This window comes from Nycticebus coucang, chromosome 3, assembly GCF_027406575.1.
Source record: "Nycticebus coucang isolate mNycCou1 chromosome 3, mNycCou1.pri, whole genome shotgun sequence".
NCBI classification, from domain to species: Eukaryota; Metazoa; Chordata; class Mammalia; order Primates; family Lorisidae; genus Nycticebus; species Nycticebus coucang.
The window spans coordinates 63,184,687-63,211,309 of NC_069782.1; the positions used below are offsets into that span (position 1 = coordinate 63,184,687).

Consider the following 26,623-nt stretch of genomic DNA (forward strand, 5'->3'; position numbering starts at 1 on the left):
AATCAAGAAAGGATGCTGGGTATTGTCAAAAGCCTTTTCTGCATCAATTGAGAGAATCATATGGTCTTTAGTTTTTAATTTTTTGATGTGATGTATTATATTTATGGATTTGTGTATATTGAACCTTCCTTGGGACCCTGGGATGAAACCCACCTGGTTGTGGTGTATAATTTGTTTGATGTGCTGTTGGATTCTGTTTGCTAGGATCTTATTGAATATTTTTGCATCAATATTCATTAGAGATATTGGTCTATAATTTTCTTTTCTTGTTGGGACTTTTCCTGGTTTGGATATCAGGGTGATATTTGCTTCACTGAATGAGTTAGAAAGTATTCCTTAGTTTTCTATGTATTGGAAAAGATTAAGTAATATATGTACTAGTTCCTCTTTAAAGGTTTGGTAGAATTCTGTTGCGAAGCCATCTGATCCCAGGCTTTTCTTTCTGGGGAGATTTCTTATACTTGATGCTATTTCAGAGCTTCTTACAGGCATGTTTAAACTTTTCCCTTCTTTCTGGCTAAGTCCAGGAGGGTGACATGTTTCCAAGTATTGATCTATTTCCTTCAGATTTTCATACTTCTGAGAGTAGAGTTTTATGTAGTATTCATTAAGGATTTTTTGAATTTCTGAGAAGTTCATTGTTATTTGGCCTCTATCTTATCTGATTGATGAAATTAGGGATTTTACTCTTCTACTTCTGGTTAGGTTAGCCAATGGTTTATCTATTTTATTGACCTTTTCAAAAAACCAACTCTTTGGTTGATCTGTTGTATGATTCTTTTTTTTTTTTTCAATTTCATGAAGTTCTGCTCTAATTTTAGTTATTTCTTTTCTTCTCTTGGGTTTAGGGTTGGAAAGTTCTTACTTTTCCAGTTGCTTGTGATGACCCATTAAGTTATTGATTTCTTCTTTTTTTGTTCTCTTGAGGAAGGCTTGCAACGCTATAAATTTTCCTCTTAGGATTTTCTTTGCTGTATCACAGAGGTTTTGATAGTTCGTTTCTTCATTATTGTTTTGTTCCAAAAATTTGGTAATTTCCTTCTTAATCTCGTCTATGACCCAGCTATCATTCAGCATGAGGTTATTTAGTTTCCATGTTTTTGTATGCATGTGGAGATTCCTGTTGTTACTGAGTTCAACTTTTATTCCATAGTGGTCTGAGAAAATACAAGGAATGATTTCTATTCTTTTAAATTTGCTGAGGTTAGACTTGTGACCTAAGATGTGATCAATTTTGGAAGATAATCCATGGGCTGATGACAAGAATGAGTATTCAGTTATGTTAGGATGAAATATTCTTTAGATGTCATTACCTGCAAATGTTGAATGGTTAAGTTTAATTGTAAAATTTTCTTGCTTAACTTCTTTTTTGAGGATCGATCCAACACTGCCAAAGGAGTGTTAAAGTCTCCAACAATTATGGTCCTCGGGGAAATCAAGTTGCTTATGTCAGTAAGAGTTTCTCTAATAAATTCAGGCACATTCTGGTTGGGTGCATAGATGTTGATAATTGAAATCTCATCATGTTGAGTGTTGCCCTTAACAAATAAAAAGTGACCATTATTGACCTTTCTTACTTTGATTCATTTAAAGCCTATTGTATCTGCAAATAAAATTGCAACACCTGCTTTTTCTGATTTCCATTTTCCTGAATTATAGATCACCATCCCTTCAGCCTGAGTCTTTGTTTATCTTTTAAGGTATGGTGAGATTCTTGAAGGCAGCAGATGTCTGGCCTGAGTTTTGTATCCAGTCAGCCAACCTGTGTCTCTTTAGAGGGCAATTTAAGCCATTCACATTAAGTGAGAGTAATGATAAACCCAACAGAGTTCTGGGTATTGAGTTTTGCAAATGTCCAGTGGACATTTTTAATCCTCTTGCCACTGTGGAAGTTAGAATTTGATCAAAAGTTTCTGAGTGATTTTACTTTGGTGGTGGAGGATTGTGTTGTTCATTATGGAGGGTAGGTCTGAGACTTTCCTGAAGAGCTGGTTTAGTTATGGCAAATTTCTTCAACATGTGAATGTCATTAACATATTTAATTTCTCCATCATAGATAAAACTCAGTTTAGCTGGATATACGATCCTGGGTTGAAAGCTATTTTGTCTAAGGAGATTAAAGGTCGATGACCACCTTCTTCTAGCTTGTAAGGTTTCAGCAGAGAGATTTGCTGTCATTCTAATGTTCTTCCCCTTGTATGTTATGGTTTACCTACGTCTTATGCTTTCAGAATTTTCTCCTTCATATTAACATTAGCGAAGTTAATTATAATGTGTCTATGAGAATTTTTATTTGGGTTGAGTTGTGCCGGTGTTCTAAAACTGTCTGCTATCTGAATTTCAGAATCTCTGGGCATGCCAGGAAAATTCTCTTTATTTCATGAAGCAAAGCATCTGTATCCTTCACAGCAAGCTCATCACTTTTAGGTATTCCTGTAAGGTGAATATTGGACCTCTTCGAATTATCTCAGAGATCCGTGAGAGAATGATCCTCGGCAGTCTCCTGGTGGGCTGGGTGCGGCTCCGGCCTTTGTGGTCTCCAAGCGGGCAGGGCATGGTGCTGGCCTTGGTGGTCTCCAAGGGACTGCGCAGCTTGGAGATGGGGAGGGAGCGGGGGACCCACCAGGCAGGAAGTGGGTTACTTGGTCAGGCAGGCTGGCATGGAGCACTGCTCATAAGCCTCCTCCCTCAGTCTCTGCAGGAGTTAGGGATCTGGTTTATCTGGTTGGGGGGAAGGATGGACTGACAGTTCAGAATGGCAGGGAAAATGTAAGTTCAATTTTTCTGCCTGGTAAGAGAATGTTCAGAGTCACCGCTGGGTCCCTCTGGAGGAAGTAGTCCCCACTTCTTCCTGCTCTCACCTGTGGGTTGAGACAAGAGATCCTCAGTTCAATACTTGCCTGTAGAAATCCCACAGGAGCAAATGAAGAGTGAAGTAAAAGGAAGAAAAGTACCCACAGCTTTCTTGGGGGATGGGTCGGGCATTTTTTTTTTTGGTTGAATTTTGTACCTGGAGATTTTTGTCTTGGAATTGCAGCTTGCCTCAGCAAGGGTGACCTGTAGTTATCTCAGCTGGGCTTCCTGTCTTCAGCTCAATGGATACCCTCTGGAACTTATCCTTCTCTCTGGACAGGAGCCTATATCAGAGGCTGCATCCAGTCAGCTATCCTTGAGATCAAACTTTCACTCTTTGCAAATGATATGATTGTATATCTGGAAAACGTCAGGTATTCTACTACAAAACTCTTAGAAGTGATCAAGGAATGCAACAATGTCTCATGATACAAAATAAACACCCATAAATCCGTCACCTTTATATATACCAACAATAGCCAAACTGAAAAAACAGTCACAGACTCTATTCCATTGACAGTAGTGCCAAAGAAGATGAAATATTTGGGAGTTTATCTGACAAAGAACATGAAAGATCTCTGTAAAAGAACTATGAAACTCTAAGAAAAGAAATAGCTGAAGATGTTAACAAATGAAAAAACATAGCATGCTCGTGGCTGGTAAAAATCAACATTGTCAAAATGTCTATACTACCCAAAGCAATACACAATTTTAATGCAATCCCTATTAAAGTTCCATTGTCATCCTTTAAATATCTCAAAAAATATATATATATCTTTTTATATGGAGTCAGAAAAAAACTCAAATAGCCAAGACATTACTCAGAAATAAAACCAAAGCAGGAGGAATTACGCTAGCAGACCTCAGACTATACTATAAATCAATAGTAATCAAAACAGCATGGTACTGGCACAAAAATAGAGAGGTAGAAGTATGGAACAGAATAGAAAACCAAGAAATGAACCCATGTACTTACTGTTATTTGATATTTGACAAGCCAATTAAAAACATTCAGTGGGGAAAAGATTCCCTATTTAACAAATGGTGCTGGGTGAACTGGCTGGCAACCTGTAGAAGACTCAAACTCGACCCACACCTTTCACCATTAACTAAGATAGACTCTCACTGGATTAAATATTTAAACTTAAGACCTGAAAATATAAAAATACTAGAAGAAATTGCAGGGAAAACTCTTGAAGGAATAGTTCTGGGTGAATATTTTATGAGGAGGACCCCCTCCCCCAAGCAATTGAAGCAGCATCAAAAGTACACTACTGGGACCTGATGAAACTAAAAAGCTTCTGTACAGCCAAGAACATAGTAAGTAAAGCAAGCAGAAAGCCCTCAGAATGGGAGAAGATATTTTCAGGTTATGTCTCTGGCAAAGGTTTAATAACCAGAATCCACAGAGAACTGAAACATATTAGCAAGAAGAAAACAAGTGATCCCATCTCAGGGTGGGCAAGGGACTTGAAGAGAAACTTCTCTGAAGAAGACAGGTGCATGGTCTACAGACACATGAAAAAATGGTCATCATCTTTAATCATCAGAGAAACGCAAATCAAAACTAGTTTGAGATATCATCTAACACCAGTAAGATTAGCTCACATCACAAAACCCCCAAACCAGAGATGTTGGCGCGGATGTGGAGAAAAGGGAACACTGGGGGAGACAAGATGGCGGACTGAAGCCAGCTTTCAACAAAGGCTCCCGTCCAGAAGGAGAGTTAAGGGACAGGAATTTAGTAAGTATCCTGGTGGACTTGAGCCTCACCAAGAGAGAAGGCTGAAGAACGCACATCAACACCGCTGAGGCAAGCTGTGATCACAAGGACGCAAACAAAAGGTACAAAATCCACCACCAAGCGGACGGGAGTCCCCCTCCCCCATGAGACCGGCTCAAGAGCCCCAAAATTGAACAAGCGGGCAGAAATTAAAGGCCCTCCCACTACACTCCACGGGAGAGACCTGCTAAAAACTGGACCTACCTCCCCTACTGGGGTGCCGTGGCGTTCTCCTGCCAGACATAGGGCTGAATAAAACTTTGGGAATCCTTTGCCGGCAACCCTGAATCCCCGGCGCTCCCCTCCCGCCCACTGAGGTCTGGAGGCCTGTCCCCTAGGACTTCGGATCCTTGGGTGATTTCTCAAGGGGAGTGGACAGTCCCCGAGTTGCGACTGGTCAGCATTGACTCTGAGGCGCGCGAGTGAGGAGAGGGCAACGGGCTGAGGGGGAGTCACGCCTCGCGGCACTTCCCTGCGGTGCAGTGCACCAACCCTCCCCGGGCACAAGACTGAATAAGACTCTAGCCTCCCCGCTGAGAGCTGAGAGCCCCTACTCTCACTCGGGGTCTGAGGGACTATCCCCCAGGAGTTCGAATCCTTGGGTGATTTCTCAAGGGGAGTGGACAGTCCCCGAGTTGCGAATGGTCAGCATTGACTCTGAGGCGCGCCGAGTGAGGAGAGGGCACCGGGCTCAGGGGGAGTCATGCCTCGCGGCACTTCCCTGCGGTGCAGTGCACCAACCCTCCCCGGGCATACGGGCCCAAGACTGAATAAGACTCTGGCCTCCCCGCTGAGAGCTGAGAACCCCTACTCTCACTCGGGGTCTGAGGGCCTGTCCCCCAGGAGTTCGGATCCTTGGGTGATTTCTCGAGGGGAGAGCACAGTGACTGAGCTGCGTCAGGTCAGCGCTGACTCTGGGATACGTGAGCGAGGAGAGGGCACTCTGCTGAGGGGAAATCAAGCCTTGGCGGCACTTCCCAGCTGTGCAGTGCAGGAGCCCTCCCCGGACCGTAGTATTGCGTAAAACTGAATGAAACTCTAGCTTCCCCCCGCCCCACTCCCAATTGCGGTCTGGGGGCCCATCCCCCAAGAGTTCTGATTCTTGGGGGATCTCTTAAGGGGTGTGAACCCAGCACAAACTGCAGCCGCTCAGTGCTGACTCTGGGGCGCGGGACAGAGGAGAAAAGGGTCGCCTGAGTGCCCACACCAGAGCAGCAGTTCCCTGGAGGTAGATCAACAGCCGTTTTTTCTTTAACGGCAGAATGCTCACTTCTGGATATTCTGAGGCCACACCCCCTGTCTCCCTGGGCAACCAGAGGAGGCCACCGGGTGACGCGGCTCACAAACCCGGGAAGCTTCCAGGGCGGGGCCGACCCAGAGAGGTGTTCAGAAGCAAATCTCCAGCAGCAAAGACGTTTGAACTCAAAACAGCCCGTCTCCTGTAGGCGACGACAGGAACAGAGACAGAACCTCACAAAGTTGTCTGTTCTGTTCTGTTCTGTTAGCAGCATCCATCAGGGACGGGGCTAAGCCTGAGTGAACACCTCCTTCCCATCACCTGCATCAAACACTCAAAGATGTCAGGCCCCATCTCCTCCTGCTAGATAGCGGCACTCTGCGGGGGCCTGGCAGACTTCCTTGCGATTCAGGCAGGTGCAAATCCCTGGAGTGTCTGTTCACTGCAGGCAACTGGGTTAGCCATCTGCAGAGATACCAGTGACTGGGTCCAACGGAGGGGCAAAGTGGGGAAGGAGACGTCAACCTTCCTAGACTGCTCTGTTTGCTGGGTGGCTCCTCCTGACTCCACGCTGCACTGGGGTGAACTGTGTCAGAGGAGTAACCAGGCCCCTGTGATCCAGTTCCCAGAGACCTCTTGAACCCTTCCACCCGAGACAAGTGCCGATTGAGACAGTTGATTCGGACCTTTTGAACTGGGCTAATAGACTGAGGACTTTTCAGGCGGTGCCCTGGGTGTGCGATTGTAGAAAGGTTTGATTCTCCTCTTCCAACTGGGGCCAGAGGTGGGCAGGCGGGGTGACTTAATTGCTGATTTTTCCACACAGCTGAGACTTCAAGCCAGAGTAGAAGTTGCAATAGGATCGAACAGAAACCAGCTGAAAACAAGACAGAAACACTTTGCTCCACCACACCAGACAGGGCCCCAGTTTCTCAGGCCACAACACTGTACGGGCCCTCGATAAAACCCCAGGGGAAAAACCAAAGGGAGTAAACCATGGGGCGGAATCAGCGGAAAAACTCTGGTAACATGAATAACCAGAATAGATCAACCCCCCCCAAGAAAAGATACGGCAGATGTGATTGAAGATCTCATTCATAAACAACTGGCTGAGATGTCAGAAGTCGAATTCAGAATTTGGTTTGCAGACAAGATCAATAAAATGGAATTAGGAATTCGAGGAGAAATTCAAAAATTGTCTCAAGAATTTAACGAATTTAAAGACAAAACCACCAAAGACTTAGACACACTGAAACAAGAACTTACAGCCCTCAAAGATATGAAAAATACAGTAGAATCCCTCAGTAACAGAATGGAGCAAGCAGAAGAAAGGATTTCTGACATTGAAGATAAAGTCTTCGAACGCTCACAATCTCTCAAAGAGGAAGAGAAATGGAGAGCAAAAACGGATCACTCACTCAGAGAACTCTCAGATAATTCGAAAAAAAACAACGTAAGTGTTATAGGAATTCCGGAGAACGATGAAGTGGCTGCCAAGGGCACAGAGGCCCTTCTACATGAAATTATGAAAGAAAATTTTCCAGACATGCCCAGAGAATCTGAAATTCAGATAGCAGACAGCTTCAGAACCCCAGCACGATTCAACCCCAATAAGCCATCTCCCAGACATATCATAATTAGCTTCACTAAAGTTAACATGAAAGAGAAGATTCTCAAAGCAACCCGGCGAAAGAAAACTATAACGTACAAAGGTAAGAATATTAGAATAACTGCAGATCTCTCTGCTGAAACTTTTCAAGCAAGAAGAGGCTGGTCATCAACTTTTAATCTCCTAAAGCAAAAAAACTTTCAACCCAGGATCTTGTATCCAGCTAAATTGAGTTTCATCTATGATGGAGAAATTAAATACTTCAATGACATTCATATGTTGAAAAAATTTGCCATAAGTAAACCAGCTCTTCAGGATGTTCTCGGACCTATCCTCCACAATGACCAACCCAATCCTATACCACAAAAGTAAAATCACCCAGAAACTTCGGATCAAACTCCAACTTCCACACTGGCGAAAGGATTAAAAATGTCCACTGGACCTTTGAAAAACTCGACACCCAAAATTCCACCAGACTTATCAATACTCTCCATCAATGTGAATGGCTTAAACTGTCCTCTAAAGAGGCATAGGTTAGCTGACTGGATACAAAAACTCAAGTCAGATATTTGTTGCATACAAGAGTCACATCTCAACTTAAAAGACAAATACAGACTCAGGGTGAAAGGATGGTCATCCATATTTCAGGCAAATGGTAATCAGAAAAAAGCAGGTGTTGCAATTTTATTTGCAGATACAGTAGGCTTTAAACCATCAAAAGTAAGGAAGGACAAGAATGGTCACTTCATATTTGTTAAGGGTAATACTCAATATGACGAGATCTCAATTATTAATATCTATGCACCCAACCAGAATGCACCTCAATTTATAAGAGAAACTCTAACAGACATGAGTAACTTGATTTCCTCCAGCTCCATAATCATTGGAGATTTCAACACTCCCTTGGCAGTGTTGGATCGATCCTCCAGAAAGAAGCTGAGCAAAGAAATCTTAGATTTAAACCTAACCATCCAATATTTAGATTTAGCAGACATCTACAGAACATTTCATCCCAACAAAACTGAATACACATACTTCTCATCAGCCCACGGAACTTACTCCAAAATTGATCACATTTTAGGTCACAAGTCTAACCTCAGTAAATTTAAAGGAATAGAAATTATTCCATGCATCTTCTCAGACCATCATGGAATAAAACTTGAATTGAGTAACAACAGGAATCTGCATACCCATACAAAAACATGGAAATTAAATAACCTTATGCTGAATGATAGCTGGGTCAGAGATGAGATTAAGAAAGAAATCACCAATTTTTTGGAACAAAATGACAATGAAGACACAAACTATCAGAACCTCTGGGACACTGCAAAGGCAGTTCTAAGAGGGAAATTTATAGCACTGCAAGCCTTCCTCAAGAGAACGGAAAGAGAGGAAGTTAACAACTTAATGGGACATCTCACGCAACTGGAAAAGGAAGAACATTCCAACCTCAAACCCAGTAGAAGAAAAGAAATAACCAAAATTAGAGCAGAATTAAATGAAATTGAAAACAAAAGAATAATACAACAGATCAATAAATCAAAAAGCTGTTTTTTTGAAAAGGTCAATAAAATAGATAAACCTCTGGCCAACCTAATCAGGAAAAAAAGAGTAAAATCCCTAATATCATCAATCAGAAACAACAAAGACGAAATAACCACAGACTCATCAGAAATCCAAAAAATCCTTAATGAATATTACAAGAAACTTTATTCTCAGAAATATGAAAAATCTGAAGGAAATAGACCGATACTTGGAAGCATGCCACCTTCCAAGACTTAACCAGAATCAAGTGGAAATGTTGAACAGACCCATATCAAGTTCAGAAATAGCATCAACTATACAAAACCTCCCTAAAAAGGAAGCCCGGGACCAGATGGTTTCACGTCAGAATTCTACCAAACCTTTAAAGAGGAATTAGTACCTATATTACTCAACCTGTTCCAAAAGGTAGAAAAAGAAGGAAGACTACCCAACACGTTCTATGAAGCAAACATCACTCTGATCCCCAAACCAGGAAAAGACACAACAAGAAAAGAAAATTATAGACCAATATCACTAATGAATATAGATGCAAAAATATTCAACAAGATCCTAACAAACAGAATCCAGCAACACATCAAACAAATTATACATCATGACCAAGTTGGTTTTATCCCAGGGTCTCAAGGCTGGTTCAATATACGTAAATCTATAAATGTAATTCAGCACATAAACAAATTAAAAAACAAAGACCATATGATTCTCTCAATTGATGCAGAAAAAGCTTTTGATAATATCCAGCATCCCTTCATGATCAGAACACTCAAGAAAATTGGTCTAGAAGGGACTTTTCTTAAACTGATAGAGGCTATCTACAGCAAACCCACAGCCAATATCATATTGAATGGAGTTAAATTGGAATCATTTCCACTCAGATCAGGAACCAGACAAGGCTGCCCATTGTCTCCATTGCTTTTCAACATTGTAATGGAAGTTTTAGCCACCGCAATTAGGGAAGAAAAGGCGATCAAGGGTATCCATATAGGGTCAGAAGAGATCAAACTCTCGCTCTTTGCAGATGATATGATTGTGTATCTGGAAAACACTAGGGACTCTACTACAAAACTCCTAGAAGTGATCAAGGAATACAGCAGTGTCTCAGGTTACAAAATCAACATTCATAAATCGGTAGCCTTTATATACACCAACAACAGTCAAATTGAAAAAGCAGTTAAGGACTCTATCCCATTCACAGTAGCGCCAAAGAAGATGAAATATTTGGGAATTTACCTAACAAAAGACGTGAAAGATCTCTATAAAGAGAACTATGAAACTTTAAGAAAAGAAATAGCTGAAAATGTTAACAAATGGAAAAACATACCATGCTCATGGCTAGGAAGAATCAACATTATCAAAATGTCCATACTACCCAAAGCAATATATAATTTCAACGCACTCCCTATTAAAGCTCCACTGTCATATTTTAAAGATCTTGAAAAAACATTACTTCGTTTTATATGGAATCAGAAAAAACCTCGAATAGCCAAGACATTACTCAGAAATAAAAACAAAACAGGAGGAATCACACTACCAGACCTCAAACTTTACTACAAATCGATAGTGATCAAAACAGCATGGTATTGGCACAAAAACAGAGAAGTAGATATCTGGAACAGAATAGAGAACCAAGAGATGAATCCAGCTATTTACCGCTATTTGATTTTTGACAAGCCAATTAAAAACATTCAGTGGGGAAAAGATTCCCTATTTAACAAATGGTGCTGGGTGAACTGGCTGGCAACCTGCAGAAGACTGAAATTGGACCCACACCTTTCACCATTAACGAAGATAGACTCTCATTGGATTAAAGATTTAAACTTAAGACATGAAACTATAAAAATACTAGAGGAGAATGCAGGGAAAACCCTTGAAGAAATTTGTCTGGGTGAGTATTTCATGAGGAGAACCCCCCGGGCAATTGAAGCAGCTTCAAAAATACACTACTGGGACTTGATCAAACTAAAAAGCTTCTGCACAGCTAAGAACACAGTAAGCAGAGCAAGCAGACAGCCCTCAGAATGGGAGAAGATATTTGCAGGGTATATCTCTGACAAAGGTTTAATAACCAGAATCCACAGAGAACTCAAACGCATCAGCAAGAAAAAAACAAGGGATCCCATCCTAGGCTGGGCTAGGGATTTGAAGAGAAACTTCTCTGAAGAAGACAGGCGCACGGCCTTCAGACATATGAAAAAATGCTCATCATCTTTAATCATCAGAGAAATGCAAATCAAAACTACTTTGAGATATCATCTAACTCCAATGAGACTAGCCTATATCACAAAATCTCAAGACCAGAGATGTTGGCGTGGATGTGGAGAAAAGGGAACACTTCTGCACTGCTGGTGGGAATGCAAATTAATTCATTCCTTTTGGAAAGATATATGGAGAACACTCAGAGATCTAAAAATAGATCTGCCATTCAATCCTGTAATTCCTCCGCTGGGCATATACCCAGAAGACCAAAAATCACAACATAACAAAGATATTTGTACCAGAATGTTTATTGCAGCCCAATTTATAATAGCTAAGTCATGGAAAAAGCCCAAGTGCCCATCGATCCACGAATGGATTAATAAATTGTGGTATATGTATACCATGGAATACTATGCAGCCTTAAAGAAAGATGGAGACTTTACCTCTTTCATGTTTACATGGATGGAGCTGGAACATATTCTTCTTAGTAAAGTATCCCAAGAATGGAAGAAAAAATACCCAATGTACACAGCCCTACTATGAAACTAATTTGGGACTCTCACATGAAAGCTATAACCCAGCTACAACTTAACAATAGGGAGAAGTGGGAAAGGGGGGTGGGTAGAGGGAGGGGAATCGGTGGGATCACACCTGTGGTGCATATTACAGGGGTATTTGCGAAACTTGGTAAATGTAGGATGTAAATGTTTTGGCACAGTAACTGAGATAACGCCGGAAAGGCTATGTTAACCACTGTGATCAAAATGTGTCAAATGGTTTATGAAGTGAGTGTATGATGCCCCATAATCATATCATTGTATACAGTTATGATTTAATAAAAAAAAATAAAAATAAAAATACAAAAAAAAAGAAAAGGGAACACTGCTGGTGGGAATGCAAACTAATATGTTTCTTTTGAAAAGATGTTTGGCGAATACTTAGAGATTTAAAAATAGAACTGCCATTCGATCCTATAATTCCTCTACTAGGTATATATCCAGAAGACCAAAAATCACATTATAACAAAGATATTTGTACCAGAATATTTATTGCAGCCCAATTCATAATTGCTAAGTCGTGGAAGAAGCCCAAGTGCCCATCAACTCATGAACAGATTAATAAATTGTGGTATTTTATGCCATAGAATATTATGCAGCCGTAAAGAAAGATGAAGACCTTACCTCTTTCATGTTTACATGGATGGAGCTGGAAAATATTCTTCTTAGCAAGGTATCCCAGGAATGGAAGAAAAAGTACCCAATTTACTCAGCCCTAATATGAAACTAATTTATAGCTTTCATACGAAGGCTATAACCCAATCTCAGTATAAGAACATGGGGTAGGGGGCAAGGGAGGGGTAAGAAGAGGGAGGAAGGGTGGAGGGAGGGTGATTGGTGAGTCCACACCTATGGTGCATCTTGGAAGGATGCAAGTGAAGTTTACTAAGTGTATAGTATAAAGGTTTGAACACAATAATTAAGAAAATGCCATGAAGGCTGTGTTAACCAGTTCAGGGAAAATATTTCAAACTGTATATGGAACCAGCACATTGTACCCCATGATTGCATTATTGTATACAGCTATGATTTAATTTAAAAAAAGAGAACATTGCTTGAGCTCAGGAGCTTGAGCTTGCTGTAGGATGTGAAGCCACAGCACTCTACTGAGGGCAACATAAGAAGACTATCTCCAGAAAAATAAAAGAGAAAAATCCAAGTTAAATGGACAGTTCCTGTTCCACCCTCATCACACACAGAAACCTAAGGTTATACTATTCCTGATACAACTCTGAAAATAAATTCTCAAATAAAAATAGATGCACACCTGAACAGAGTCTGTCTGGCAAGTGAGGCCATTTACAGTGCTGAGTTTTATACCAAACAAGATATAATTATCACAGCACTAGACAATATGGAAGCCAGGAGATATGTAGACAGCCATTGCTTAACAAGTCTAAGGGCTCTCTTAGATTCTGGAACAATGGTCACTAACACTGAAGATATTGTACCTCACTTGACAAAATATTATAATAGTCATAGGGATCTCCCAAAAGAGGAAATACCATTTTGTACTGTGAAGTCTTTCCCAGCCACCATTAAGCATACCATACAGTGGACCATGAGATAAATTTGAAAGTTCCTTTTCCCATAAGCCTTCATTTTAAAAAGTTTTGGTAAATCTGCGGAAGTCCTGAAAAAGATACAAAGTAACTGTATAAAGTGTACAGTTACTTTGTATCTTTAACACAATAACTAAGAAAATGCCAGGAAGGCAATGTTAACCAGTGTGATGAAAATATGTCAAATGGTCTATAAAACCAGTGTATGGTGCCCCATGATTGCATTAATGTACACAGCTATGATTTAATAAATAAATAAAAGATCTTTACCAAAAAAAAAAGATACAAAGTAGGCACAATTTAGGCACAAAGTAGGCTGTTTTCAAGTTATTAAATTACTTAACAGAAGACCTAGAAATTGATCCCAGTGTGTAGAATTACCGAGACTAAATGTTGAAAAATATTTTAACCATAAGGCTCTCCACATTCTTTACTGTTACTCTCTTTCATATAGTTAAAAGATAGCAGTTTGTTTTGGAAATCACCAAAGAGGCCCCCATCTTCAACAAAATTTGATTTACATGAACCTTTACACCTCAGTTTCCTTCCGAATGCTGGAAAACTGTTTGCTACAGTTTATTGCATTCCATTTACAAAAGAAGACTTATTAGCAGATACCTTCTTGAATATTATTTCAGAAGTAAAGATTCAGGGATTCAAACCATCCAACAAGGTTGCTCAAACTGATGAAAGTACAAGGAAACCAGACCATGTTCTTGTTAACAGTGAAGATGAGAGGCTATGAAAGGCTATTTTATCTAAATGAAGCTACCAAAAGGGATTATCAGATGGCAGTGCTTTCATTTGAAAAAGATGATGATTGTAATGGACACAGATTTCATCAGTGCTGCATTGTATCTTCATGCCAAAATATATAACATTGAACCAGCTGACCACTTCAAAATAAAGTGAATAGCTGGCAAAATTATATATGCAATAGCAACGTTCACTGCTGCAGTTTCTGGCTTGGTTGCCTTGGAGATGACCAAAGTAATTGGTGTCTATCTATTTGAAGCCAATCAAAATTGTTTTCTTAGCCATTCCAATTATAGTGTTTACAGAAACATCTGAAGTAAGAAAGACTGAAATCAGAAATGGAATGTCATTTACAATGTGCGATAGATGGACTGTACATAGAAAAGAAGATTTCATATTTTTGGATTTCATAAATGCAATCAAAAAGAAGTATATAATTGAGCCAATGATGGTGGTACAGGGAGTCAAAATGCTTTGTATTCCAGTAATGACTGGTCGTGCAAAAAGATTAAAGTTGACAATTCAGAAACTTCCGAAACCTTCCACTGAAAGGAAATATGTGGATCTCACTGTGTAATTTGCCACAGATGCTGATGGAGATAAATATCTGCCTGGGCTCCCAGTGAGGTACTACTTCAGCCCTGCCCCTGATTAGTGCAGGTTGTCCTAGGTCATACCGGGACCACTTCATTTGGGGAAGAGTACGCTTAATTCAGAAGCTAAAAAAATCAACTCATCATACTCTGAATTTCTCTTAGATGAAGCTTTAATTTAAGGAAAACATAAGTATAAAACTGCACATTTTGAAGTTTATTAAACACTTGTCTAATGGTTCACTTGCAGCTGTGAGTACATGCAACTTTAAACTGGAATGCCATTTTGTAATACTTAAGACAAATTTGTGTATTTATTAGTTTGTATAAAAAGATGGCCTACAGACACATGAAAACATATTTATGACCAAGGATAAGGATCCAAGATAAGAATCAAGAAGTTAAAAGTAGGGATACAGAGCATGATGAAAGATGGGAAGGATGTTTAGCTGAGTCCTCCTAGAGCAAAAGGGAAGAGTGAGAGGACCAGATCAGTCCTGGTGTGGAATATTGGTGTGCAGCGGTGGTTTGGAGTGTGCAGTGTGGTGGTGGACAGATGAAGTTGGCTAGAGCTGTGGAGTACTAACAAACTTGGGCTAGTTTCTGTGAGCATGCCCAGGCTGTGGTGGGGGAGGTGGGGGTGGCCAGATCTCCACGGGGGCTCCAGAAGAAACCTCTTGCAGTTTTCTGTTCTTGGGGGAAGCGAGGCATTGAGTGGAAAGATTGGAGAAGTGTGTTCTTTTGAGTGGAATTCGGTGGCCAGATTGGGGTGCTGTCTGGAGGGCTCTGCCATGGTTTGGCAACTGGTGGAATAAAGTTCCCAGACAGGGGCATGCGACTGTGGTAAAGAGTGCCAGAAGCTTGTGTAGACAGGCCTCTTACTGGGGGCCTAAAGCCCCATGACCTGAGTTCTGCCTGTTGGGAGTGGACGTTTACTTGTGTAAGGCTCAGGGACTCTGAAAAGATTGGAGAAGTGAGCATTCCCGAGTGGAATTTGGGGGCCTGTTTGTGGTGCTGTCTGGAGCAGTCCTGGTGTGGTTTGGCAGCAGGAGAGACATACATAGGGGGAAAGTTCCCCGTCAGGAGGATGCCATTGTGGTAAAAGGTGCCAGAAGCTTGTGTAGGTGGGCCTCTTGCTGAGGGTCTAAAGTGCTGTGGTCTGAGTTCCATCTGCAGAAAGGGGACTTTCACTTGTGACAAGCCCAGGAACTTCTGCTCTGCAGGAAAATAGTTGTAGGGGAAATCTGTGAGACCTGTCTCTGAAGAATTTTTGACTATTGTTGGTATATACAATAGTCAAGCTGAAAAAAACAGTCAAGGACTCCTTTCTTTTTACAATAGTGCCAAAGAAGATGAAATATTTGGGAATTTACCTAACAAAAGATGTGAAAAATATCTATAAAGAGAACTATGAAACTATGAGAAAATAAATAGCTGAAGATGTTAACAAATGGAAAAACATACAATGCTCATGGCTGGGAAGAATCAACACTGCTAAAATCTCCATACTACCCAAATCAATATAAATTTAATGCAACCCTTATTAAAGCACCACTGTCATACTTTAAAGATCTGGAAAAAAATATTACTTCATTTTATATGGAATCAGAAAAAAACTCAAATAGCCCAGACATTACTCAGAAATAAAAATGAATCATGAGGAATTACGCTACAAGACTTCAGACTATACTATAAATCTATAGTGATCAAAACAACATGGTACTGGCACAGAAATAGAGAGGTAGATGTATGGAACAGAATAGAGAATCAAGCGATGAACCCAGACACTTATTATCATTTGATCTTTGATAAGCCTATCAAAAATATAAATCTGGAGAAAGATTCTCTATTTAACAAATGGTGCTTGGTGAACTGGCTGGTGACTTGTAGAATACTGAAACTGGACCCACACCTTTCACCATTAACAAAAATTGACTCTCAGTGGATACAAGATTTAAACTTAAGATATGAAACTATAAAGATTCTTGGAGACAGTGCAGTGGAAACACTTGAAGAAATTGGCCTGGGAGAATACATTATGAGGAGGACCCCCTGGGCAATTGAAGGAACAACAAAAATACATTACTGAGATCTGATCAAACTGTAAAAGCACAGCAAAGAACACAGTAAGTAAAGGAAGCAGAAAGCTCTCACAATGAGAGAACATATTTGCAGGTTGTTTGTGACAAAGGTTTGATAACCAGCACCCACAGAGAAGTCAAACTTATTAATGAGGAAAGAACAAGTGATCCCAATTTCATTGTGGGGAAGAGACTTAAACAGAAGTTTCTCTGAAGAAGATAGGTGCATGGCCTACAGACACATAAAAAAATGCTCATCATCTTTAATCATCAGAGAAATGCAAATCAAACCCACTTTGAGATATCAGCTAATTCCAGTAAGAGTAGCCCACATCACAAAATCCCCAAACTACCAATGTTGGCATGGTTGTGAAGAAAAGCAAACACTTTTGCACTGCTGGTGGGAATGCAAGCTAATACGTTTCTTTGGGAAGAATGTTTGGAGATCACTTAGCAATTTAAAAGTAGACCTGCTGTTCGATCCTGTAATTTCTCTACTAAGTATATATCCAAAAGACTAAAAATGACATTACAATGAAGACATTTGCACCAGATTATTCATGGCTGCTCAATTCATAAACCAAATTATGGAAGAAGCCCAAGTGCCCATCGACCCATAAATGGATTAATAAATTTTGGTATATGTATACCATGGAATATTATACATCCTTAAAAAAAGATAGAGACTTTACCTCTTTTATGTTTACATGATGGAGCTGGAACATATTTTACTTTTACAATAATTGAAGAAAAAAGTATCCAATTTACTCAGTACTATTGCCAAACCAATTCATAATCACTTACACTTTAATATGAAAGATAAATCAAGGAGGTGATTCCACACTGAGGACAACGCGGCGGCCGGGGTGGCAGTGGCAGTGTTCGTGTGCTTGGGTCTGAATCGCCAAGGGCGGAGGCGGTGGAGGAAGAGGTGGCAGCGGCGGCGGTGGTTGTAGCGGTGGCGGAGGAGGCGGGTACGAATCAGCTGCTGGCGGAGACATGGCCAACATTGCGGTGCAGCGAATCAAGAGGGAGTTCAAGGAGGTGCTGAAGAGCGAGGAGACGAGCAAAAATCAAATTAAAGTAGATCTTGTAGATGAGAATTTTACAGAATTAAGAGGAGAAATAGCAGGACCTCCAGACACACCATATGAAGGAGGAAGGTATCAACTAGAGATAAAGATACCTGAAACATATCCATTTAATCCTCCTAAGGTCCGGTTTATCACTAAAATATGGCATCCTAATATTAGTTCCGTCACAGGGGCTATTTATTTAGATATCCTGAAAGATCAATGGGCGGCAGCAATGACTCTCCGCACGGTGTTATTGTCATTGCAAGCCCTATTGGCAGCTGCAGAACCAGATGATCCACAAGATGCAGTAGTAGCAAATCAGTACAAACAAAATCCCGAAATGTTCAAACAGGCAGCTCGACTTTGGGCACATGTGTATGCTGGAGCACCAGTTTCTAGTTCAGAATACACCAAAAAAATAGAAAACCTATGTGCTATGGGCTTTGATAGGAATGCAGTAATAGTGGCCTCGTCTTCAAAATCATGGGATGTAGAGACTGCAACAGAATTGCTTCTGAGTAACTGAGGCATAAAAAGAGAGCTGCTGATATAGTCAAGCTTGCCTCTTCTTGAGGAGCACCAACATCTGTTATTTTTAGGATTCTGCATAAATTTCTTTTAAACTGGCATTCTTGCCTAACAATGTTATCTAGCCACCATTGGAGACTGAAAAGAAAAATCCCTGCTCTGTAAATAAAGCTAATTAAACGTCTGTGTAAATTTAAAAAGGGGAAATACTTTAATTTTTTTTCTTAATGGATAGTGTAAAAATTCTTTGAGCTAAGCTAAAACCATGGAAAAACATGCTACTTTAGTGTTTAACAGTGTACCAAGACTAGCAAGAGTTTGCTTCAGGATTTTGTTGAATAATTAAGATAATATTTTGAGTGTGGCAGGGCCATTCAAATTGTTGGTGTTGCATCACAGCTACCTTAACTGTTTTTAACATGGATCCTTTGTGCCTGTGAATTTACTTGCATGCTTGTACTTGACTTCTTAGGATGGGTAGCTGAAAAGACCACCATTTTAAGCATTTGAGAATTCTTGAATATGAAATTTATCCAGAATTGAAGATGGTGACCTATTCAGAGCCTTTTCGTCCTTGTCAATAGACTGGGACACCTTATCTGTTTTTCCCCCTCTTACCGCACACAGCTGATATTCTAATGGTAAATTTCTTTGTATTTGGTGGGGAAATGTGCCGAGGGACAGTATCCCTTGCTCCATTTTTAGGTCATAGGTTTGAAATGTTTTGTCACAGTTTTTCAAATACTCTTAGAAGTTTTCCTTATGTAAGTAATAATCATGTAAAAATGGAGCTACCAATTTTATTTCTCTTGCAAGAACAGTAAATAGTTGATGTTTTGCTATAACCAAACTTAATGAAAGAACCCAACTTAGTTTTTCAGTGAATTTGACATTTTTAAACTGATGAAATTTTTCTTTGAGAACTGATAAGGATACAATCAACTGTTTCCAGTCGTGTTTAGCCTAATTTTGGGCTTTGTAGGGATTGCTTTGTTGGATTCTTTAAGAGTCACTCTGGCTTGCACTTCCCTGTATTGACACATGAAAGCTGTGTTGGTGTTTTACTGTACATACTTCAAATGCACATAGGAATAGAAGTGTGTTATAAATTTAGCTTTCTTTATGATGTTTCTGATAATATGAGAATTGAAAACTTTACCTTCTCTTGTACATAGTCAGACTTTCTATTTGTATTAAAGTTACATTTCATTCTAAGTTCATTAAGTTTGAAAATTACTAGTTTGCAAGCTCAAACACTAATGTGACCATTTTATGAAGGTTGAAGTGGATTTATGCAGGCAGTTCTATACTATACATAGAAATACAATTCTTTTTACATTTTAGGACCAATGCAAAATAAAAATGTAATGGAATCAGACTGAATTAAAGTAAGGCTGTATATTGAAAGTCATTATAAAAGTTTTGCTTTCTTCAAGTGTTATTTATCTTAAATTATCATTAAGTATTTGGAAAATAATTTTTGAACATAAAATCAGCATAACTTCTTTTGACTTCTCAATAATCTTGATACTAGAAGCAATAAAATAACCATTATTAAATATGTTGTAATATTAAAGATGTGAAGGTTCTTCCAAAATTTCTAAGGCTTTTCTAATTAATAGTTAACTCTTGTAGTAGATATTATTGCATCCTAAACACAAGTTTCTATGTTTTTCCCCCCTCACTGTTGACTTCAGCATAAGTCTTTTTGCAATCACTTACTTTTATTGCTATAGTTTATTTCCTAAAGATGCCAAAGGAGACAAGATTTTTCTTTATTTATTTTAAGTATTTGAAACCTTTAACTTTTCTTTATATTTTGCAGTAAGGTGGGATTGTGTGAAAGTGTGGACAGTTTTTATCCATTTTTGGTTAGAATTCATTATTTCTTAGAGGAAAGTGGCTTGGAAATATTAGTATAATATTTGAATTTTTAAAAATATCAAACACATCTGCCCAGTTTATTTTTTGTCTATGTTATCAGGATATGTTTAATTATCCTGTAGTTAGACAAAGGAGAGGGAGAGCTCAGAGGTTACTAAAGGTCAAGCATTACATACTTTGCTCTTGGAGGCAGCTGTATCTTGCTTTGATTTTTATGTACATTATCATAGGGTATCTACCCATCTAACTACAGTTCAGGATCCCCAATGCCCAGGAAATTGGAAAGTAAATGTTTGTATTTGGTTTGAGAGGTTCTTCATAATGGATTCTTCATTATAAAAATGTGTCTACCTCATCTACATAATGTGATAACCTTTTTATCCTTTCTGGTATATTTCCAACTGTCCTGTTTTTTTGTTTGTTTTTGCTTTTCACTTCTCTGCAGGTTTAGTTCCCCAAACATAGGAATTCAAAGACCTATGAATTTTTTCCTTCAGTCTTAAATGTGTTTGGAAAACGTTTAAACCTAGGGGGGAAAGTACCCTGGTGGAGATTATTTTTGTAGTTCTCAATGTTTTAGGGTTTGTCAGTTTTTAAAGCCTCAAAATTATGTTTGAAAAAAATATAGTGAAATCCCATTTTATTATAATCAGGCCTATTTTCTAAGTATGTGCCTAACTTTTAAAAGAAGAAATAATTAGCCATATAGTATTTCAGTACAGATTACTGAATGAATGAGCAAATGAATAGCTAGTGATCCAAATAAGTATACAGTAGTTAGTGATCCAAATAAGTATACAGTAGTATATAAATATTTAAGGAGCTTGGTATTAATTTAGATGCTCTGAGTTGGATCCCCAAAACGTTTAGAATTGCGACTATGATTTCTTAAACACATAGCATGTTCAAAGATATATAAATATTTGGAGTCTGAGTATTTTGCTTTTGAGGAGAGTAATCTATGAAATGAAAAGAATGATTTTTTTTTCTTTTCTGGAAGTATTTCACATTTGTGATTGTTGGTGGCATTTAAAACTATGCAAAATAATTATTTTAAGTATCTGTAAGAATTGGCAGTTAAAATGGATTTTGATGATTTATGCACTATAGTGTGCAGCTTACTGTGTTACTCTTCGGGCCATTTAATAAGTTCAACAATGTGAAAAACAGTTCTTGGCTATAAGTAAATGCCTGATTTGAGTTTTTAAAGCTCTGCAGTAAGAGTATGATCATGTTTTCACAATCCTATGTAACAAAATAGAAAATTAAGCATTTTTGTTATTGTTTTCAAGATTTAAGATAGATTGAGGGAGGAAAGAACTGGAGCCAGTTATACCTTCTTGTACATAAATGGAAACAATGTTTAGATGTCAAGATGGAAGCCATCTGTTTACAATTAACTTTATTTCTTGGTCTTTTACAAAATGATTTTGTATTAATCACTTTTTCTAGTTCAAGGAATTTCAGTTGCAGGTACAAACCATTGATTTAAAAAATTGCATTTCTATTCTTTTAGTACCATTGAAAAATAAATGCTTGCCATCAACAAGTTGCTATCACTGGGAAGAAGGCAACTTGAAGTCTTTACTGGATAAATAGCCTTTATTCCCAAGAGTAACTTTTCTTCATTGTCTATATATTATATCACAGGTTCTATTTGCACTGTTTGCAATACAGAGCAAAAATCTTGTGGCATAGGAGTAGAGGAGTGTTAGTAGCTCCCTTTTTCTGTCTGTTCTGTTACTGCTTTATTGGACTGATCTACACTCATAAATATGGGATCATCACCTAACCATAAGTTATGAATGTGTCACCTTTTGCTTGGTTATTTCAACCACGCTGCTATATATAATCAGGTGTGGCACAGTTTGTGTAGTTTGGTTCTAAGGGTGAGTGGATAGAAATCATTGCACTGTGCTGTTAACTGTCTGCTTGCTGTTACCTACTTTTTACAGGCATAATAATAAAAGCTAGACTATTTCATTGGGGGGGAAGAGACTTGTTTAATGTAATTTAAAGACTTTTCCAATAGAAAATGAAACATTATTGAAAATTATATCTATTTTTTAGCTTTCAGCAATTGATGGTGCTTTCTTGTGGTGTCTGCTGGAAGTCTACTGCCATTATAGGGAACCTTGCTTGTTAGCTTCTCTAGATCTCTATTCTAAACAATCTGTTAGTGATGATAAATTCTGTAGGAGGGTCTATTCTGAGCCGTTAACTTCCTGTAAGGGAAATTTGGGTGGGTTGCCAGAAGTACCACTGAAGCAGGGTGGGCTGTGGGTGGAGGGTTGGGTATTTGTCTTGAGAATTAAAAACTACAGAACACTTTTGTATACAACTGATTTTTAAAAAAATAAACACATTTTTAAAGATGTTGAAAAAAAAAAAAGAAAGATAAATCACATCTATAGCCCAGGATGAAGGAGGGAAGAGGACAGGGATGGGACGGAAGGGGGGGGGTATTGATGGAGAAAGGTTTATTTGTGGGACCACACCTATGGTGCATATTGCAATGGTACATGTCAAATCTATTAAGCATAGAGTATAAATGTCTTAACACAATAATTAAGTAAATGAGGTGAGGGCTATATTAAGTAGTTTAATGTAAGCATTCCAAATTGTATATAAAATCAGCACATTGTACCTCATAAACACATTAATATATGCATGATGCATGTGTTTATGACTTTAATAAAAAATTGATGGAGAAATCAAATCATTTGCAGATACATAAGCATTGAGGTATTTCATCACAACACGACCAGCCCTACAGGAAATACTTAGACCTATTCTCAATACTGAACACCATGATGAACCACCACCAAAGTAAACATCTGGAAGCCAAAGGCCAGAACTAAGCTTCACAATGGCCCAAAGGATTAAACTACACAATAAACTACCTCACAATAAAAAGAATAGAATTCTACCATGATTATTGATAATTTCAATAAATATCAATGGATTGAATTCCCCAGTAAAGAGGCACAGGCTAGGTGATTGGATGAAAAAACACAAGCCTCCAGGAGACACACCTAGCCCTGAAGGAGAAATCAAGACTCAGGGTTAAGGAATGGAAAACAGTGTATCAAATGAATAGAAATGAGGGGTTGCAATCTTATTCTCAGATACAATCAGAGTAAAAGCAAGTTTATTTAAGAAGGACAAAGATGGACACTTCATACTGGTGAAAGGAACAATACAACAAGAAGAAATCTCAATTTTAAACATTTATGCACCTAACTTAAATGCTCCCAGATTTACGAAACAGACCTTGAGGGGTCTGAGCAATAGATATCCCATAACACCTTCATAGTTGGGGATGTCATCCCTCTGAGCAAATTGGACAGATGCTCTGAACTGAAACTAAGCAAGGACACAAAGAACTTAAATGTGACCCTAGATCAAATTGGATTAATAGTCATTTACAGAACACATCATTCCAAAGTAAAATAATATACTTTTTTCTCCTGCTTTTTTCTGGTTACCATTTGCCTGAAATATGGATGACCATCCTTTCACCCTGAGTCTGTATTTGTCTTTTAAGTTAAGATATGACTCTTGTATGCAACAAATGTCTGGCCTGAGGAAAAAATAAAATAAAATAATATACTTTTTTCTCATAAGCTCATGGCACATACTCCAAAATAGATGGCATGTTAGTATAAAAATCAAAACTCAGCAAAATTAAAGGAATAGAAATTATACCATGTCTCTTCTCAGGCCACAAGGCCATAATGGTCAGAATACTAGACCATCTTTACATAGCTCTTATAATATAAAATCAATTTAAATTCATTTCGTGTCTTTAGCCAAATGATTAAATATGTTTATTTTGCTATAAAAAATGACCTTCAGAAAATCTTTGACTCTATCACCCATTAACCATCAAGAAGCTAGTCAAGAGATGCTCAATAGTCCCAATACTCCAATTCTTTTCAGGTATGAGCCTGGGCTTTGGAATTCAACATATTTGGAAAGGATCCCAATAATGGAACAGATGAACTCTTTTCTCCTGCTTAGCTATAGCCAAAAGCTAAAATTATATAAATTATTATCACCCAAACCTTAACAAATTATGATGCTGAAAACCACAACAAAACAAACAACTGCACTCCTTCCCAAATTTCAGATTTCTCATTCTCTAATATTTGTATACATTCCTCTCAAATTAAAGCTTACACTATATTCATGACATAAATGCCATTACATTAGAGTTATAGTCTTATACATGAATTCCCCAATCATTTTCAAGAAGAAATATACAGTTTCTTAGGCAGGTATCTGGATTTTGTGTAAATTTTTCCAACTTTACTCTCAATGGAGGCCTGTCTTAACTTCTGCATTGTTATCAATGTTATGGAACATTTTTCACACAATGTAAATATTGATATGTTTATTGATTTTCCATTTGTTATTTCTGTTCTTTATTCTTTCTCCTCTTTTCCTGTCTCCACTGAGAAATATTAAACTCTTTATGATTATATTTAATCTTCATTATCTGCTTTTTAACTATTAGTCTTTATGTTTTGGTGACTGTTAACGAGTCTATATATACCTTTTTCACTTGTCACAGGCTACATTCAAAGATGATACCATCAGTCATATTCAAAGAAGCACACATTATATTTCCATTTCATATCTGTTGTCCTTCCTCCTATTGATGTCATAAACTTTGATTCTGTAGATATAACCAATACCATATTTCTATTATTTTATATTTAAACAATAATTTACCTTTTTAAGAGTTAAAAAATGAAAAGATAGAAAAACTATCTTTTATATTCATTTGCTTAGCCACTATTTCCGATACTTTTCATTTCTACAAGTATGTGTAGAGCCAAATTTCTTTTCGGTTAACAGAATCAGGTGTACCCGCCCAAATACATCTGCCCCGCCCAGGAAGGGTCAGGTTCATGTCCCTTTGAGAAAATAGGAATCCCACCAACTGCTGCCCTCCCTGACCCTTTAAATCCCCATCTGCCATAACTCACGTGTGGAATTCCTTTCTTGATTTTACCCTACCTGCATCCAGGTGGAAATAAATACCACATTATCTCTACAGAACAGGGATTCTATTTTCCTTTTTTTGTGTGCCTTGTAATGATCTTTCATCCTTGGGTCCAAAATCTTTTGTATTGTGCCATGACTCTCAGGGGAGAAGCCCCTTTGGGGGGCTAAAAATATACCCCACTAGGCCTAACCAAATGAACACTTATTCCCGTGAGGCAAAGAAAAGCGGTACACTCTCTGACCTTGCCTAATATTCATACATTTAATACTGAGGTGAGCCCTCATTGAAAACCTTTTCTGGGGCAGCACCTGTGGCTCATTGGAGTAGGGCGCTGGCCCCACATGCCAGAGGTGGTGGGTTCAAACCCAGCCCCCACCAAAAACTACAAATAAAATAAAATAAAAAATAAAGGCAGCAGAATAAAACATCGCACACAAAAAAAAGAAAGAAAAAGAAAACCTTTTCTGCACTTCTTTCATCTTCCTGTTCCTACTCTACCTCCTCCTCTCCCCACCCTCTCTTTCTGCACTTTTAAATGTTGGTATATGGTCTCTGGGTTCCTTTTATCCTCCTGACTGGTGGTTGCATGGAGTGGCCAGGTCCTCTCTGACCCCAGTCTTGCCCCTCTGCTGTCCTAATTGTGGGCCCAGACACCTGCAGCTTGAATGGTGTCAGAGGCCAGGCCCTCTTTTGACCAAAGTCATATGTGGAGAGTCCAGGTAATCTCCCCATGCCAGCCTCATCAGTCCATTGCCCTACTGTGGGGCTGGACCATTGTTGGTCATTCAATAAAACAGGTTCACTCATCTAGAATCTTCCCAGATGTCTAGATCACTTTTTGGCTGACAGCCACACACAGAGGCAGAGTCCTTTCTGGCTGCAGTATCAGTTATTTTTGTTTCTCCTTTACCCCCTTGAAAATTCTCTTTATATCTTAGCTTTAATATCATTTACTTTCTACCATAGTGAAAACTATGGGCACCACTCAGTCATGAATTCCCCCTTCTTCACCTCTAAGTTTTCCTATAATTCACCTCGAGCCTCTACATTTCCAGCCTGACCTCAAACCAAAACCTCTCATTTTTTTCTGTAATACTGCTTGGCCTACGTACAAACTTCACAGTGGCTTGCATTGGCCTGAACACAGCATCTTTGATCTCTCAATTCTCACTGATCTCAATAATTACTGTCAAAAATTGGGTAAATGATCAGAGATTCCCTACATCTAGGCATTTCTCTTACTCCTAAATATTCCTTTTCTGCTTTCATCTTGCAAACCCCCTCAGATTCTCCTAGTGTGTGTAACACCAGCTTCCCCAGATCCATCAGAATTTCCATTGCCTATTCCTACC

General features: G+C 38.8%; 1 protein-coding gene and 1 pseudogene across 1 annotated transcript; both read left to right on the forward strand.

Moving 5' to 3' along the window:
• The window catches only part of LOC128580980 (ubiquitin-like modifier-activating enzyme 6), a 31,026-nt pseudogene extending 16,276 nt beyond the window's left edge, over positions 1–14,750 (forward strand).
• Positions 14,751–17,603: 2,853 nt separating this feature from the next.
• Positions 17,604–19,593, forward strand: LOC128582176 (ubiquitin-conjugating enzyme E2 K-like). Its single transcript, XM_053585822.1, has one exon. The coding sequence runs from the start codon at positions 17,769–17,771 to the stop codon at positions 18,369–18,371; it is 603 nt and encodes a 200-aa protein (XP_053441797.1). The 5' UTR covers positions 17,604–17,768; the 3' UTR covers positions 18,372–19,593.
• The last annotated feature ends 7,030 nt before the right edge of the window (positions 19,594–26,623 follow it).

What these genes read in the sequence shown, in the direction of transcription:
- LOC128582176 (XM_053585822.1), top strand. Translation starts at nt 17,769, where the DNA reads ATGGCCAACATTGCGGTGCAGCGAATCAAGAGGGAGTTCAAGGAGGTG.